At 45.1% G+C, this 17529-nt stretch overlaps 1 protein-coding gene across 6 annotated transcripts in view; it reads right to left on the reverse strand.

Annotated features, from left to right (window-relative positions):
* CELSR1 (cadherin EGF LAG seven-pass G-type receptor 1) overlaps positions 1-17529 on the reverse strand; it is a 165791-nt gene that overhangs the window by 73236 nt on the left and 75026 nt on the right. For all 6 annotated transcript variants that reach the window (XM_048068506.2, XM_048068507.2, XM_048068508.2 and 3 more), the window contains exon 3: positions 3181-3403. In XM_048068506.2, the coding sequence (XP_047924463.2) occupies positions 3181-3403 (223 nt within the window). The remainder of the gene's footprint in view (positions 1-3180; positions 3404-17529) is intronic.

Below are 17529 nucleotides of genomic sequence, written 5' to 3' on the forward strand. Positions count from 1 at the left end.
TTTTTTTGGATATGCTTACAATTCTCTACCATCATTTTAATTTTAAAAAGGCAAAGTATTTTTCTACTTCTATACCTCTGTGTGTATTCGGTTCTATTCTTTGCCACTAGCCCAAGGCACCTTTTGCATCATGCTATTAATTTAATACTGCTGCTTTTGAACTTGCCGAGGTGTCACCAGCAGGGGAATAAAAATACTAGTTTCCTAGTAGAAGGGATCTTTTTAAACTCAGGACATAGGAAACAAAAGACAAGCTTTCCTCAAAGGATTTTGAATAAACGGTGAGAAAACATCTCCACTGACTGTGTCTCTTGGAGTGAAGGAGGAGTAGCAACTGCTGGGAGGAGGCAGGGAAGATGTATAGTGCTGGGAGCAGAAAGACATGCCTGGTCTGTACCCGACATAACCGCACAGCACAGCAAACAGGAAAAGTGTTTGGGGTAAATGTGCACGCGTGTTTTTGCTCTTCTACCCCTTTCATTAGGAATATTGTGGCATTTATCCTGCTAGCAGCACCACTTGCTATATAAAATCTATGTGCCCCAAACAATTTTTGCACTGGAGGTCTTTGCTGCTCTGCTAAGCTTGTAAGAATTATACGGACTTCAAAGAAAGAGCAAAATATATTAGTTATGGTACTGGAGCACACAAACATCCTGCTTTTTGTCAGGAGCAGGTTGTGAGTCACTGGAGGCTGAAGGAAGCCGGACACCCTGTCATATTAAGAATGCTCCTGAATCATAAAATATGCAGTAGCAAATTCTTTGTCTAATCGAACTGCTGATTCTTGCTTATCCTCACATAATGTTTTCCACCTGCTCTGAAGGATAATAAAAGCCAGAGAAATAACAAGTGTGAAAAAAAGTGAACTGCAGGTATGAAAAGCTAAACGTGTCCCTGTCCTGGACAGCGTGGGATGAAGCCTGGGATGACCAAGGCTTTTTATAACCACTCTGAGTGGACTGTGCAGTGTTTAGCTTGGGACTAAATATGCCATCTTGGTTTAAAGATGGTGAAGAAATCCCAGTGCAAGCACTGCCACGTGAAGGCAGCTCGCTGTTTCTCAATAACCCCCACGCAGAGAATTTGAGTCACTTTAACTTGAAGCACCCTACACATCAAAGATCTCTTCCCGAAAGCCTGAAAAATGACACCATGTGGCTGCGGGGACAATCCAAGGGTAGTGCAGGTAATTTATGCTGGCAGCCAGCCTAGACCGCTCCTTTGTTTGCACTTACTGTGGGTCTGACAAGTCCAACGGAGCCTTTTGCTTCTCAGCTTTTCCCGGTGCTTAGATCTAAACCGAACTTCTCAGGCACAATTCGTCCCTGCCTTGGCTTGCATGCAAACCATGTCTGCACATCCTGATTTAACCAAAATTTCAAGAGTCCATAAAATTTCTGACCAGAAGTTGCCTGTCCCCTGCCAGGCGTAAAACACCAAGCAGCTGCTGGCTGCTGGCTGGGACATGTGCCTGGTTTTGCCTGTCCTGAGCACTTTCTCTAGGCAGACACACAAACATGTCTGTTGTTGCTACCGTTGTTCTACCGACCAACAAACCCCTGACATTGCCCTTCGGGGTGAGGGCTAACACGTTTTGTGCTATTTGCTCAAAGTCAGCCGTGAGGGACAACCAAAGGTCAATCCTGAGCAGCTAAGCCATGGGAAAGCTGCAAGCCTGCACCCTCACCAGAGGAAACACCAGTGTCCATCCGGAGCTCTGACTCCACAGCGGATAAGCCCTGTGCCATGGCCTGAGCAAAGCAGTCTTCTCCAGAAAAGCTTTTTTTTCTAACCCTGGGAAGTCTGAAGGAGGGGAGGAGAGCCCTGTTGCACACAGCGTGGCTGCCACCATCACTCCCCTCACCCCAGAGCTCCTCGATTGTCCCTATGGGCAAAGTGACAGCCCCAGAAAAATCTGCCCAACGAGGATCTGTCAGGGCAGGTAGGACAGGTATGAGGCTGCTCACACCTGGCAGCCAGGATGGGACCAGAAGCAGGAGCTGGTCATGAAGGCCAGGAGGAGCGAGGTGAGGAGCTGGGACAGTCAGGGTTGTCCCAGGCATGAGGCTGGGAACCAGAAGAGAGCAAGGACCTGAGGAGCACCGGCCTGCGCTCAGCCATGGCCTGACAAGACCTCGTCCTCTCACAGGCTGGTAAACAGGGGAGGGGAAGGATGCTCCCAAATAAGTAGCATGAGTTCTCTGGGTCTGCAGCTGACCGAGAGTCATGAGACCCAAAATGCCTCCTAGAAAAATGCCTGACATGCTCTAGAGGTGGCAAACCCACCTCCCATCCTCATACCTCTCAGGCCAAGGGCTGCTGAGATGTGGCCAGAGGTTGTGGCCCGGCACCACCCCATGGCCTGGGAAGGCCCCGGGGTCCCCTCTCCCCACACTGCACAAACCCGGGCTATGAGAGCAGGGGAGCAGAGGAAGGTCGGGAGGACACAGGCAGCCCAGCTCCCTCCCTGCGAACCAGCACAGTCCCAAAACCAAGCGGGCAGGGATTGGACCCTCAGTAGGACACACGGCAATGGTGACCTCCCCTGAGCCACGGTATCAGCCACCATCCAGATACTGTCACTGCTGCTGGTCCCCCCAAACCTGTGAGGGTTGAGAGGAGCCCTCTCAGCTGTGTGCAGCACTCGGCACCTCTTCACCAAGAAAGGACCATGTGTGTCCAAATACAAACCTCCAAAGCAGAGGAGGTGAATAAACTGCTTATTTTTAGTAAAGAAGTTTTTAGTAAACAAGTTTTTAGTAAACAAGTTTTTAGCAAAAGTCTGTAGCACCTCAACAGCATCCTCCACAGGACAGAATGCTTTCAAATAACAGGATTATGCCCCACTTCCAGGAGCCAGTGTCAGAAATCCCTCATGGTGACCTCTACACATAGGTAATTTGTTTGGTTACAACGTTTAATGAATGTGCCCCAAGCTGGAGCAGAGAAGCCACCAGACCCAGGCCTGTGCCAGGACCCTTCCACATGGGGACAAACAGGGAGGCCAGGGGCTAACGAACAGGGAGGCCAGGGGCTAACGAACAGGGAGGCCAGGGACTAACGAACAGGGAGGCCAGGGACTAACGAACAGGGAGGCCAGGGACTAACGAACAGGGAGGCCAGGGACTAACGAACAGGGAGGCCAGTGACTAACGAACAGGGAGGCCAGAGACTTACATGAGGGAGACGGTGAAGTGGAAGCGCTGCCGCAGCCCCTTGAAGGTGATGAAGGACTGCGGGGGGAAGCTCCTGGTGGTCATCTCGCAGTAGGGCCGCTCATATTCGCCCGGGGGGCACTCGCACTTGAACCCCCCGATCAGCAGGTTGACACAGGTTCCTCCGTTCTTACACACCCCTGGGGCACAGCGGCCGGAGCGGGCGTTCACCTCGCAGTACTCCCCTGGAAGGGCAGAAGGAGACATCAGGGAAGGCAACATCTCATCCAAGCTACAGGAGACACGGGGACCCCAAGCAGCGAGATGTGGGAGACACTGGGACCCTAGTGCTTCTGCTACAACTTCAGCTGCTTTCCAACGTCTGCACCCAACTCCATCTGCAATCGAGGCACAAATCCACAGCTGCAGGGGACTAAGGATGCTGCATTGTCTTTCTAGTCTGAATTCTCGAGGTGGTTGAGAGTATAATCCTCTTTCAAATATTTGACAGTGTTGGCCCTAGTTTTCAGATTCCTTGGCCACTTTCACAGCTGGTGATAAATATAAAGCTGGTGATAGATAGATCTGTATGGGAGAACATAGCACTACAATTTAAAAACGTGCACACTCCCTGTCAACCGAAATATGTGTAAATTGTTCCAGCATTTCACTGCGGGTAGGAAATTGTGTAAACAGATAAGTGTTTGCACTTCAGCTCGGCTGGAATTCGGCTTTGCTGCCCGTGTCAGCGGCAGGGTGCGGCAGAGCCTGTGACAACGCTTGCAAAGCATTTATAAGAAAGAATGAGCAGGATGCCGATGACATATGTATTGCTTCCATATTTCCAGTGCATCCTGCAGGTGACAGTGATTTTCTGAACGGTTCAGAGACGGGCACAGTAATTTATGCAGAAGTTAAGGATTACTTGTACCACTTGCTGAAGCTGTTTTCCCCCAAATGTTTCATCTTGACTCTGTTCAGAAGTCTGTATTAAGAAGAACACATCTTAATGAACACTGAAAAATCAGGTATCTTGCTTTGTATGTATATAATCTTTTCTGTTTTTTCCCTAAATCTGAATGTGGATCACAGTTTAAAAAAAAACAACCAACAAGTAGCAATATACTGTAATGTACAGAGGACAGCCACTTTGAAAAATCTGCTGTGGTTGGGACATCACTTAATCATTGTACAGAAACGTGGCCCTCTGTGTGAGTTAATTAGTTAACATTTACGTTTTGGCATGTGTCTTCTTAAGGTTAACTGTGTGACGCTCTATTGGGTGTTCAGATCCTGCCTGTAAAACTATTCACAGAAATTGGAGATGGCTTATAGCGTTGAATTTTACTCAGTAAGTACAGTCTGACAACTAAACGCTACAGAGCAACAGTACACAAGACAGCCAGCTGAAGGAACACATTCCCATCAGTTTGATGTTTGCATGATGACTCGCTACAAGATTATATAATTACATTAATTCAAACACAGTTAAAATCGTGCAAACACATTCCTGGAGGAAAGCAAAAGCATCAGGAACTGCGGGCAGCGACTCACAAACGAAGGCAAATTAAAACAGAAAGTTGTGCCGCAGCAGCTGCTCCCCCAGGTTCCCACGCCAGCACCAGCCGCGGTGGAGCCGGGTGGGAGCTGCTCCGGGAGCACTGCCCTGATCCAGACCCGGGGCTGCGCCTCTTTTTGGTGGCAGGCTGTCTGCTGCAGCGGTTTGCAGCTGTTTTGCACGGTTTGGTAGCAGCCCTGGGACAAGGCGAGGGGACAGCACTGCTGCATTTCTCCTTGCACATCAGCATCACGCGCCTTTCACGCCGGTACGACGTACACTGGTGAAATGCCTGAGCAAGTTCAACAGTGCTGTAATCATTTCCCGAGGGAAATGTATGCCATCCGGGTAGGTTCAGCTCCGGTGGCCCGCAGAGGACCGACCTCTGCTCCCTGTCCCTGCTCCCATGACCAACGGAGTCACCAGACACCGCCTCCGGATGAGCGTGTTTGCAGGCATCTCCTTGCAAACAGTATATGGGGCTTTCCAGTTTATTTTAAAAGGACATAATACAAGGCACAAGGGACCGAAACAAATATCGCTATAATAATAATTCTCACAGTTAACAAATTAAAAAATAAATCTTTCCCACCATCCTAGAGGGTGTGCAAGCCTAAACTTCTGAAGCAATAAACCGTATAGCCAAGGGTTCAACTTCAAGCCTGTGCTTAGAGCTTTTCTGATTCACGACTGATGTTCTCATATTCTCTTTTTAACATTAAGATGAAATGCTGTGAAAACCACTTGATAAATATCTCCCTGTTTCCATTTATTAACTGTGAGTATCAGGTTAGGCAAGATTATGTGAAGACACCTTCCTTAAAACTTTAATGAGGAACTCAGCAAGATTAAAATGCTCTACAATGTGTTTCTTCTGAAAGAATCTGTTCATATCATCCAAGACAGAAAATGCCCTCAGTGCACTGTATATGCCAAAAATGCTCACACAGGCATCACATGCACGATGAGGACATTACAGAAAGTGCTTTTTGATGATGTGTGGCATTAGCAGAGTCAATCTCCCCTTAACCCAAGAACTGCACAAATCTTGCATACCAAAACTCTACAAAAATTGGAAAAACAGAATTTCTACATAAAGGCAAAATACAAGTTTGTCCCTTTAAAAAAAAAAAAAAGTACTAGGATATTCTATGAACTAACTCTCCAACTCAGAGTGGAATCTAATCTTCAAGGCTTTCTGAAAACAGAATGATATATTTGGCAACAGCAAATAATGGGCAGACCTGAACACACAGGGAGAAAAAGACAAGACCCAAGCAAAAAGGAGGAATTCCTCTCACTGCAGCATGCTCTGGAAATGCCATGGCAATACAGAGGGCTAATATAAAAGCCTAAGCTGGAAGTCACTAGAGGTTCTGTATTAACTCTGTGATGTAACAAGAACCAATCGGCCGTTTGTCTGGGTACCTACACAGGCACAAAACTATTTAAGAGAAAAGAAAGCTCATAGAAAAGATCTATTTAATTATGTTTATTATTGCTTTTTATTATGATGCTTAAAGAAGCAGTTAAAAAAATAGCAGTTCAACTTTAAATATGATCCTTTGTCCTATATTCATTCAGCTGTAGCATCATTAATGTCCCAGTTCCTAAAATTATTCTGAATTCTCATTAGTCTGTAATGTAAATGAGAACTGAATTTGAGGCGCATTCTTTGATGCTGAATTTTCATATTTTGTGTATATTTACCGGAATATACTGAAACAGCATTTTTGCAATCTCTGCAGAAACTCCAAGGCTCCCTATGTTTTAAGGTGCAAAGGTCTACCAGGAAACTTGACAAATCCTTATTTACCATTTCTCCAAAAGTACAAGCAGTGCCTGGGCTTATTTAGAAACACGGCCTTGGTGGCTTTATTAAGTAGCCACCTGAGCAAGCATTTATTTGAAGCACTGCTTTGATCAGGAGCACCCAATCCATTCTGGCAACACAAGGCCCCTTCGTGCAGCTCTGCAGCTTGTCACTCCCAAGGGCGGCCACCTCGCCCCAGCCACATCTTCATCCCACAGCACTGTCCTGCGGGAGTGCTGAGGGCTGAAAAACACACAAAAATGAAGCAAAGCCTGCATGTACTCGAAGGAAGAGCTGGTTGCTGGCTGACGTGCAGAAGCCAAGGTCGGAAGCCCCTCAGGGAAGAGCTCACGAAGGAGCCGGAACGGAAGGGATCTCCCTCAGGCACAGCACCGGCATTCAGGAAGAAGAATGAGGAGCCTGTGCGCCCGCTCCAGCTGAAGGTCAGAGGGCTGAGCCCGCAGAGGAATCTCTGCGTGGTTGGAGGCGATGTCTCGCAGTCCGGTGGGAAAAGATAGTACAGAGAGGAGGGTGAGCTGCTGCAGGGGGCTGCAGGGGCTCAGGTGAGAAGAGCACAGCCCAGATGGCCACCGCAGGCAGCCTGGGGATGGTTTGTGAAGCTGGAGATGTCGGTGTGGCTCACCCTGCCACCCAGGCTGCCCTCCACTCCTCACCATGCTTCCTTTGTTAATATAATTTCATTTTTTTCACATTGGCCAACTTTTTGGAAATCGCCTAAAAAACTACTTATACATCACAACTCGGTGAAATCCACGCAGGAAACATCAAGCTTAGTCCCTCCAGCTGCTAAATCCAGAGCATGTGCTGTCAGATAACACGGGCTGTGTCTGCCTCTTATCTGCTGGGCAGATTCTTGGGCTGTGAAAAACTGCCGAACCAAGCCCGCACGTGGTTTGCTGTTACAGGATAGTGGCTGATCTTATATTCCGTCCATTAATATTGGTGACTCTTAAAGATACACGTCCTGTGGCTTTTACATGGCCCTTTATGTCATGTTCCCCAGTTTTAAAGCCCTTGAGATTACGATAGCTGCGCTTTTGACACTGCTTCCTACTCTAAATCGTACCATCTTTCATATGCCTCTCCTTCAGTTTTAGGATTAACTTTACAAAGATGTTAATATAATGTTATAATATAATGTTACAATAATTTCTTATAGGAATTTCATGTAAGTGGGGGCACCATGGTATCAGGCATAATACAACAAGAACAGGCAAAGAAAAGATTGGCTAGAAAACGGCTTCATTTCGTCCCCCTCTGACACATAGTCCAAATAAAGTAATGGAATAGTTTGATGAATGAGCAATAAATGATGATAAACAAGTGAAAAGAAATAAAAGTAAGCTATTTAAAAAATGAAAACATAATCTTATAAATGCAAATACGTTGTGAACTGAACATTATGCACACCAACAGCACACCTGCATGCATCGGAGCCGTCTTTCCGGAAACCCGCCTGTGGTTTTGTTGGTGAGTTGCCTGATGACCTTACAATGACAGACAATGCATAATGTTGGGAAACTTGCTGGGAACAACGTGATGGCATTGGAATAAATACAGAGTTATTCTACTCTTCAGTTTACTACAATATCCCCGTTTAAGGACTAGTCCTCAAAACTTTGTACAATTCTCTGATGGTTTACAACTGGCATACTACATTAAATATATATATTTATACACAGACCTGCACCGATGTTCTTGTTTCTTTTTCTTTTGCAGGTTCCCCAGACACGTATTAATTTTTCACTCAGTGTCTGTAATTGTTTGACTTGAATTGATTCTTCTCTCCTTTCCTCCCTCCTGCCATTTGCTCTAGATACATACTAATCTCGTTCTCCACACTTGTAGTTGCTTCATCAGAATGGAAAGCACTTTGAGAAGCTGACTTAAGCAGCCAGCCTAAAATGACATACTTTAAAGTGGAAAGGAGAAACCACAAGAAATAGGGCAACTGAATTCTTCAAGAAATCCCCGTTGACCCATCGCCCTAATAAAGAAACAACCAAAGTTAAAAGATTATTTGGTATCTTGCACATTAGGAGAAAATCAGTCCTCCTCTTCCTCTAAGTAACTAAAACACTACTGTCCTATTCCCCAAATATCTGTTTGATATCTGATTTTAAAATCTCCTTTGCAGTGGATGCAGTGGATGGCAGAGATGCAAGGTGATGGGGACTCGGAGGAGGGAGGGATGTGGTGGAGTGGCTGAAGCCAGGTCCATGGCCTGCCCTGTCACCTGTTAAAACAAGACATGTTTTCCTCCCAGTACTTCTCCTTTTTGTCCCACTCTGCAGGACTCCCACTTATAGACCCGTTGTCTATACAAATTAGTACAGAACCAGCATGGAAATCTGTACTGGGATGAGATAAACAGGGTGGGATTCAACACCCCCACTCTGGGGACAGTTTCACCGCTGTTTAGGCTGAGAGGAGTTACCATAGTCCTCTTTCCCCAACACATTGCACTTTCCTGCTCCTCCTTTGTACTCATGTAATCCCGAAGTAGGCTGATTTGCAGAGCTAATATGGCAAAACCCCACTGAGACTGACTTTTCTAATGTAGGGTTAGTGATCTTCTGCTTAGGCCCCTCCTAGGATCGATGGGATGAATAGCACAGCGGGCACAAGGGAAGGAAGCAGGAACATGCACCCAGTAATAAGAACGAAGGAATGGTCTTAGAAAGGTTTAACTGTTATGGAAATACTGTTTTAAGTTATTTTATACAGCTCATGAGTGGGTGTAGTGGCTTACATTTGACTTGGGTGAACTGGATCAACACCTACAGCAGACACCCACCTCCCTTCACAGACTGTGCAAGCACGTACTGCAGGAAAATTGACTCCTGACACGCCTCCAATGTAGGCACAAGTCAAGTAATGAAAATAAATAGGGGAAATATGCCCATAAAGAGAAATTAATGGCTTTGGTGACTCTGTGGGGCATGAGTCTATTCCCAGAATCAAACGGGAGAAATCAGCCTTACTTGCCAGCGCAGTCCATTTGCAAATGAAACATTACACAAACAAACAAACCCAGAAAAATACTCTGTTGGTTTTATGGGAGAAGTCAGAGAGCAGTTACCCAAAGTTACCAAGCCACTCTGAATGAGGTAGAAGTTGGATCAAACAGAAATTGGAAGCCACCTGTGCATTGGTGACCGTGATTCATTAGGGGATGGCTACATTCACAAACCACTTTACACAAACAACATAGAAGTGCCATTTGAAGAGCAGAGGCAAATTTGGGCTCCCTTAAAAATCAGTGGCCAAAGCCCTGCTGCCACTTCAGTGCCAGAAGCGCTCATTAGACTTAACACTGACATTGGTGTTTGTTGCTTTGGGAGGTTCCTCCATTAGCCGGCTACTAAATGTTCAAATTAGAAAACACGCTTTGGTGTTTCCTTTTACATGTTAATTTAGGTTTTCGGATTTGGAATCGACCTAGGAAAATTAAAGTCAGTCCCAACCTTCTTACAGGGAGAAACGTCAGCTTGATGTCCAGGAGTCTCCCTCCTCCCGCTTGCTTTCTGCTCCCTTTGCTGCCTTCTGCACTATAAAGGCAGATCACAAAAAACAGGGTAAAGTACAACAATACATGCCCAAACCTACACAACCACACTCCACCTATAGATGAGCGCCTGTGCGTGCACACAAACACATTGTTTAGGACTAAATCCCACTGAGTCGTGACAGCTGGCCTTTGTAATTTAAGATGCTAACTCTTCCAGATTTAACAAGATGTATTTGCAAGAGAGTAACCTGAATTTAAAACACTAAAATAACAATAAAAACATTCCTCTCGCAACCTATATATTTATAGCTTGCCAAGTAACAATCTGAGGTGATAGACATGATCCTATAATGATTCTGAGAAAATCACTGTTTTATCTCCGGATATGGTTTAATTTCTCTTGTGGGCACAAGCCCTAGGCTCTGAGCTGGTGGGAAGAGATGGCGCAGAGCTAGCAGTGCTCTCCAAGCTGTACATCGTTGCTCTCCTCCACCACCACCCTGCTCCCCGTTCTGGGCCTTTTTCCATGAAGCTCCCCCCCCAGCATTCCTGACAAGTCACAAATCAGATTTCCAAATATCATAGGACTGGGTTAAAGGTCATGTGATCTTTAATCATGAGATGCTCAGAAATAATGAACACGGGATGGTTTTTTTTTTTTTTTTTTATTTACTTTTATCTGCCCCTGAAACTACGGATGGCATCTGCTGGCCCCAAGGCATGTGAGGGCTCTTGGTGGTCAATTCCAGCCTGAAACACACATCAGAAAATGGCTGCTCCGAGGGTTCTCACGATTCTCACTCCCATGCCAAGGGGAAGCTGCTACTCGCCCCTTCCCACTTCTTCTTCCCATGGGGTCCTTGCAGTTGGCCACTGCACCCTGGCTGCCCCATGGCCCTGAGATCTCCTGGGAGATCCCACAACAGGAAACTCTTGTGGTCAAGTGGGCAAGGGAAAGGCCAGAACCCCATCCCACCTGCTGATCCTTCAGGGAGGACCCTTCCCCTACAGTGCTAAAGTAGCACCACACTATATTTTACAAAAACAAGAGCACGGGAAGCTCAGGTCCCTTCCTCTTGAGCTTTTTCAGGCCATGCACTGCACATGGTGACACGGTGCTGAGCTTCTCGCCAGTCCAAAACCAGGCCAATGCCCCTGTGCAAAGCACCAAGCACTACGTAAATATGTGTCCCTTTTCCTCACCTCTTCCCCTCCCCGATGGTAAAACAAGGCAAAATAGAAGACACCCTGCAGGGATGGATGGATGGATGGATGGATGGATGGATGGATGGATGATGGATGGATGGTTGGATTTGGGATTTGGGGCTTTGCATTTCAATGAGAAGGAATAATTGAAAAAAAAAATGCTAAGGAGGATTAGTGATATTTGGGGCATGTCTGTTGGAGAAATTAATTAATCTGTTGATTGCAGAAATGATGAGCATGTTTTCAAGATGATACATGCTCTATTTGAATGGTCACTGGACCTTGTACCTCCCATGTGACTTCCACCAGTGTTGACAGGAACAGAGCACAGGCAAAAGTCATAACTGAGTCTTGGGATTTTACAGCTCAGGCATTAGCATCAGTACTCCCCAAAAAGCCCCTCTGGGTTGTTGAAAACTCTTCAGGCCACGTCTATCACCCAGGACTATGTACAACACAAAATTACACAAGAGAAAAAGGAAGCACACAGAAATTTCCAGTTCTTGTTGAGTTCTGTGGCAGGTATATGTTGTTATACAACTTATCATAATGCAAATTGCACTGATTTGGGGTAAGATACGGTGATGAAGCACTGCCTTTCAAAGGCCTAGGCTTTATCTCTGGATATATTTAGTAAGGGAAAAATTTGACTGTAGATGTTCAGGATAAAACCCTAATTAGCTTATGTCATTGTGTCTGCAATTTGCATCATCTCTTACCCGGAATAAACCTCGTGGAACAGACCTTCCTAAAAATCCTGCTTTCCTGCCATTCTGTTAAAACCAATGGGAAACCCGGAGGTGTAAGAACAAGACACTCCTCCACACAGCACAGGTAACTCATTTACAGAGGAATATTCCTCCCCCGTTTATTTTTAAGAGAAACACTCTTCCTCTACCTTTACTACATATACACCCGATGTCATTTTTTTCTCTCTGCTCTCTGTGCCACGTGAGTTGTCTCAAACTGAGCAAGGGCACGTAGAGGGGTCCCAAGGCTGGAGCAGCCCCTGCAGCTCACAGGACATGCTCCCTTAGGGACAGGTTTTGCAGCCTGGTCCTTATTTGCATCCATGTGCGCCTGCATGCTCTGCAGCATGGGAACCAGCTGCCGTACCTGGTTCTCACATCCTTCCACAGGCAGCCGGTGTAAGAAAGAAAAAGGTCACTCGTGACCTCAGCATGCATTTGCTCAGATGACAAAAAAAGATTATTTTTGCAAAGTAGCAACTTTTACTGGGCACTGAATGCCACACGGGCACCGAATGCCACCATGGGCACCGTAACTGCCCCAGGATGCTGTTTCACAGGCCACTTCAAACCCACACAGCCCTTTTCAAAATATATTAAGCTATTTACCTGACTGAGGAACGAAAGCAAGGCACGGTGGCTGTGCTGTGTGTGTGCAGTAATGACTTTTATCAGCAGGAACTGGGAGTCGGAAAACTAGACATGCTTCCAGGCACAACCCAACTTCCTGCCCACTTTCAGCCTGTTTTTTCCCTAAAGTGCTTTCCACGGAGGAGGACACCAAAGGCCTGCAACTCCCAATTCCCAAATTGTAGGAAAACAGCTCTACAAACCTGCATTAAAGGGAGATTAGTGAGAGTTTGCATTTCGTGTTTTCCACAAGCCTGAAATATTCACAGAAAAATCTCCCTCTCACGTCTTCTGTGTAATCCAACACTATGGTAAAAAGGATGGCATCGGGGAAACAAGCAGACCTCAGACAAACTCATGCCCCTTAACGTCCTAGGTGGTCACAAAGCTTTGGTGGAATGAAGCATAATGGCCAATTAGTGAGAATACTCGAGAAGAAGCCATAAAATATTAATAAAGCAGCTGAAAAACATGCTTAAAGTAAATCTATTATTGTAATTACATCTTGGGAGGCTGGCATTTCAGAGCTTTGTATTTTCATTTTATAGGAGAAGTGTTAGGTTAAAAGAAAGTTATGCTGGGAAGCACAATACAACTGTCATCATTGCAGACCATGAGTTCAGAGGTTTTCCTTCATGGCGTATTTAGAGCCAGCAAAAGCAAGCTGATGCTCATCAAATTCCCGTTGTTATACACTTAAGGGAAATTTTGAAGGAAAAAAAAAAAAAAAGCTCCTTTACTTGCCAAATGCAAAAGATTAGGGTTAAAAAATAATCTCATAATCTTATGTTTTGATAATCCAAAAAATACCTCTGACATGGGTCGGTGAAACTAAACTGAAAACAAAAAGCAGCTTAATCAGGGAAGCCGATGTTTTCTTACTGACTCTTGTAAAAAACATTGCGAAGTCACACATCCTGCATGGAAAATCTTGAAATCGGTGTCTTTTTTAAAGCAGTAACTTTTTAAAAATTTTTAAACAGACTAATTGATAACAAATGCAGCCAGCTTCCACAGACTGTAACCCCTCCTAAAACAGTTAATAGATTAAAATTCAGCCTTTTTGTACAATAGTTTCACTTTGAAATCACTTTGAATGATTACCTAGTCTTGATGGAGTTAATATAGTTTACTGTGTCATCTAGATTGTGTTTAATTATTAATAAAAGACACTACTCTTCATAATAACGTTTCTTAAAATGAGCACATCGGTGTGCTGACCCCTTGCAGGTCGGTTGCCCTAGCTACTCAAAGTATGGGTTTTAATTATTATATTGAAAACGTCTCTTACACGGTTAGCTAAAGAGAATTTGAGAGCCCAAAGTAACGTATCTTTACCTCGATTTTTAGAATCAAACGGAAAATTCAGGCTGACGACTGCCCTGAAAGCTGGGCTGGCCAGGGCACGGCACAGTGCCGGGTCCCCACCGGGAGCAGGGGCTGCGGTGCAGGCAGCGAACCGTGATGCTCTAAACAAAAGAGCATTTGCAACAACAATGAGGCTGCGGTTCCCACCACGCTCTGCACAACTGTATTGCGGAGTCGCAATTATCTTGATGTTCAAGGCCAAGTGCCTCAGCCTGGTGCCCAACTGTCGAAACTTTCAGTCATCGTAGCACAAAGGACTGACACACAAGGAGCTGCACTTCTTTTCCTCCCTAACAGGACATCACCCCGAGACCCTCCTCTCTGCACCCAACCATCCTTCCTGCTGGCTCTGCGATCGCTTTCCTGTTGTTTAGCTACTGATGAAAAGAGAAATGGCTAACCCCGGAATTACAAACTTTTTTCACAATTTGGTCTTACTCTCTTTTGTTCAGTTCTCTTTCCCAGTTTTGTAATCACAGCCAGGAGAAAAGGAGGCCCCTTACCTTGTTCCTTGGAAGTTACATTTCTTTTTATATATATATTGTTTTGGAAGATCTAAAATATTTAATTCCAGCCTTCCTGGAGCTCTATTTTTTAGCCTTCATCTCTGCTATGAGAATTGTGAGGGGGTTTCCAGAAGATGAAGTATGTTGGAAAAAAACACTACCCCATGACGATTTTATCTTCCCCACAACTAACTGAAAGGCAAGTGCCGTTTTTGCTGGTGGTGGGTTTTGTTTCTTCCCCCTTTTTTTCCTCTTCTCTTCTTTTTTCCTATTTGGTTTATTTTCGGTGAGCAGCAACCCATCGAGACACCTAGCAGTGGTAATAAAACACTTAAAGGGTAGTCTAATGCATGGGCTATTCTGACACTTAGCAAGTGGGTGTTTTGATGTATTAGAACGCATTTGTGTGGCTTGCATGCATTTTAAAATTTCATCCAGCTAGCCTGTCTGACACACACACAGAAAAAATAAAACGATGAGAAAAAAACCCGAGTCATATGGTACACATGGCTCAACTTGGCTAAATTAATAAAAGCACAATCGTAAGCTATGGTCACGGAGAAATTTGCAGCAGTTTAATAAAATGCCACTTAAAATATTTTAATTAAAATTCACTTAGCGTGTGTAGTTTCTCTCAGATCAATGTTCTTCAATGGAAATACACGTTCACAATGAAGGTAGTCTATGTGGGAACTTAGCCACGTCACTAAGGAGGGGTTTTACATGTACCTGTAAAATTATAATATCAAATAGCTCCACTTTGTGTAATTACTTTCCACCTTCCCCTTTTTTTAGTTACACCAATGAAGATAAGCAAATACATTACAACAAAGGTTTTCAAAAAGCCTGGGAGAATTGTGACTCCCATTTAGGTGTGGTAGCAGAAATCCCATTAATATAAAATCAGGAGTACAAGTCAAAAGCAAGTAAGAGCCCCAGAAAATGATGAAAATTCATGGAACAAGATCTTTCAAAAAGACAAATACCTACAGCAGGTTCAATACATTAAAAGAGAGTTCTCATGTAAGCTAGAACAAAGAAAATCCTAAATTTTTAGAGAATCCCAATTTGTTATTAGCTGGAATGGCAATAGGTATCAGAGGTGCTCAACCTGTATTTCTCTTCTATTGAAGAAAAAACGATAGGGTCATGTTCATAGGACATTTTCTTGCCGAGAGCAGGGAAGGAGAGGAGGCCAGATGCCAAAGCCAAGCAGGCGGCAATGCCAGGTCAGCAGCCTGCCTACTCACGTAACCGTGAGCACGCCTAAGAACCTACCCTCTCCCCAAATTACAATATAACATACGTCAACGGTATTAATAACAGGCAGGTGTAAAAATGTAATCGTAAGCATGGAATCCTCCAACAAGTGATTTCCCACGTCCTTCGGACACTGATTTTTAGCTATATGCTACTTGAAATTGTCAACAACTGGAAAGAAAGCCTAAGATCATCAATGATAAATTCTGTAGGTGACTGATGATGGGAGCAGGTAAATGAAGGGAAGACCAGGGCAGCTCCCCAACCATTTTAAGGAAAAGTAGAACAATGCAAGAGAAAACCCAGGTGATGAGCTGTAATCACTAGGCAGGATTTTCTAGACCCTAGAAACTTTAGACCCTGTCATTTTTCTAGACCCTAGAGATATTTGACCCTATAATTCATAATTGTTTTGGAGACATATGACTAAGGTAGCTTCTGAAGGCAGAGCTAAGTGATTGTATCGGTGAGGGACCTGTTGCTTTCTTTTACAAAGCACCCTTCACGCACCCACTACAAAAAGGCCTGCTAAAGGCAGGAGCCTCGTCAGACAGCCGCTGTAAAACTAATTGAAAAGAACAAACAAAGCAGTAAGTCCGTAGCTACGTTTCCAGATGACAGCCAAGGGCTTTGATCAGCGCAAGAATTTCCATGGGGGAGGAGAAGAAGACACGAGGCTCCAGAAGAGGTACCCAAACCGCCGGCAAATGCAGGACTTCAGCTGACCCAAAAACCATCCACGTGCAGCAGAAGGGCAGGGGCAAGGGAGGGTTGCTGCACGGCTGGGAAGGCTTTCAGGCTTCAAACAGTAGCTAGTTGATACACATCGGGATGAGGGTAATGTGATAAAACTCTTTTCCGGGCTTTCGGAGAAGGCATAGCAGATTGATGTTAGGGCTGCAGGCCATTTACACAGTTTGAGAAGTGTCAACAAATACACCACAGTAATCCAATTAGAGCAGGCTTTCTGCATCCTGACAAGTGAGCATAGGCTGAAGATTAGTTGAAGGAAACATCCGTCAGGGAAAAATCCAGCTACAGGAGAGGGGAACCTCTTCAGTGACTCCTGTGATAATCTGATACAAACTCCAGGCTCCAGATGTTCATCTCCTGTGATTCCGCAGCACTGACAGAAATACAGTCGACAGGAGCGTGACAACATTTAGAAATTTAATAAACTTCAGCTTTTGACTCTATTCTATAAAAAATGTAACTTTACTCTGTATTAATTATTTCAGCTGTCTTATGGGGCAGTAGTTACACAGTTGTGCTACCAGCTTCAGGTCCAGCTGAGCACCACGAGGCTCCAGCCCAGCCACGAGGCTGTCGTGTGCTGGCCCCATCCCTGCACGCCCTAACAGTGAGCAGCACTGCAAAAACAGGCAAGGACACATCTCAACATGCAGGGGCGCAAAAAATCTCTGCAGGTGTGTTAGAGTGTGTCAGGAAAGAAATCCCTTTCACAGGGCTCTTCTCCAGCTTTCCAGCCACCAGCAGCCCAGACATGGCTCACAGGAGCTGCCTCTGCTGCTCTGGATTTTGCCACCGACGGCTTTTATGTGACCTAGAAGATGCTGCGCCTTGGTTGCCATCCCTTTGAGTAGAGGGACAGCACCACTCTTTCTCAAAGGGGTGTCTCAGAGGCTTCATCTGTTCAGAGTAACTTTTGCAGAGTCCAAAGCAATCCTTAGATGAACAGTGCTTTGTATGGGTACAGCTTGTAATGAACTGAAGTCACAGTTCCTTGAC

This window comes from Anser cygnoides, chromosome 1 (assembly GCF_040182565.1).
Source record: "Anser cygnoides isolate HZ-2024a breed goose chromosome 1, Taihu_goose_T2T_genome, whole genome shotgun sequence".
NCBI classification, from domain to species: domain Eukaryota; kingdom Metazoa; phylum Chordata; class Aves; order Anseriformes; family Anatidae; genus Anser; species Anser cygnoides.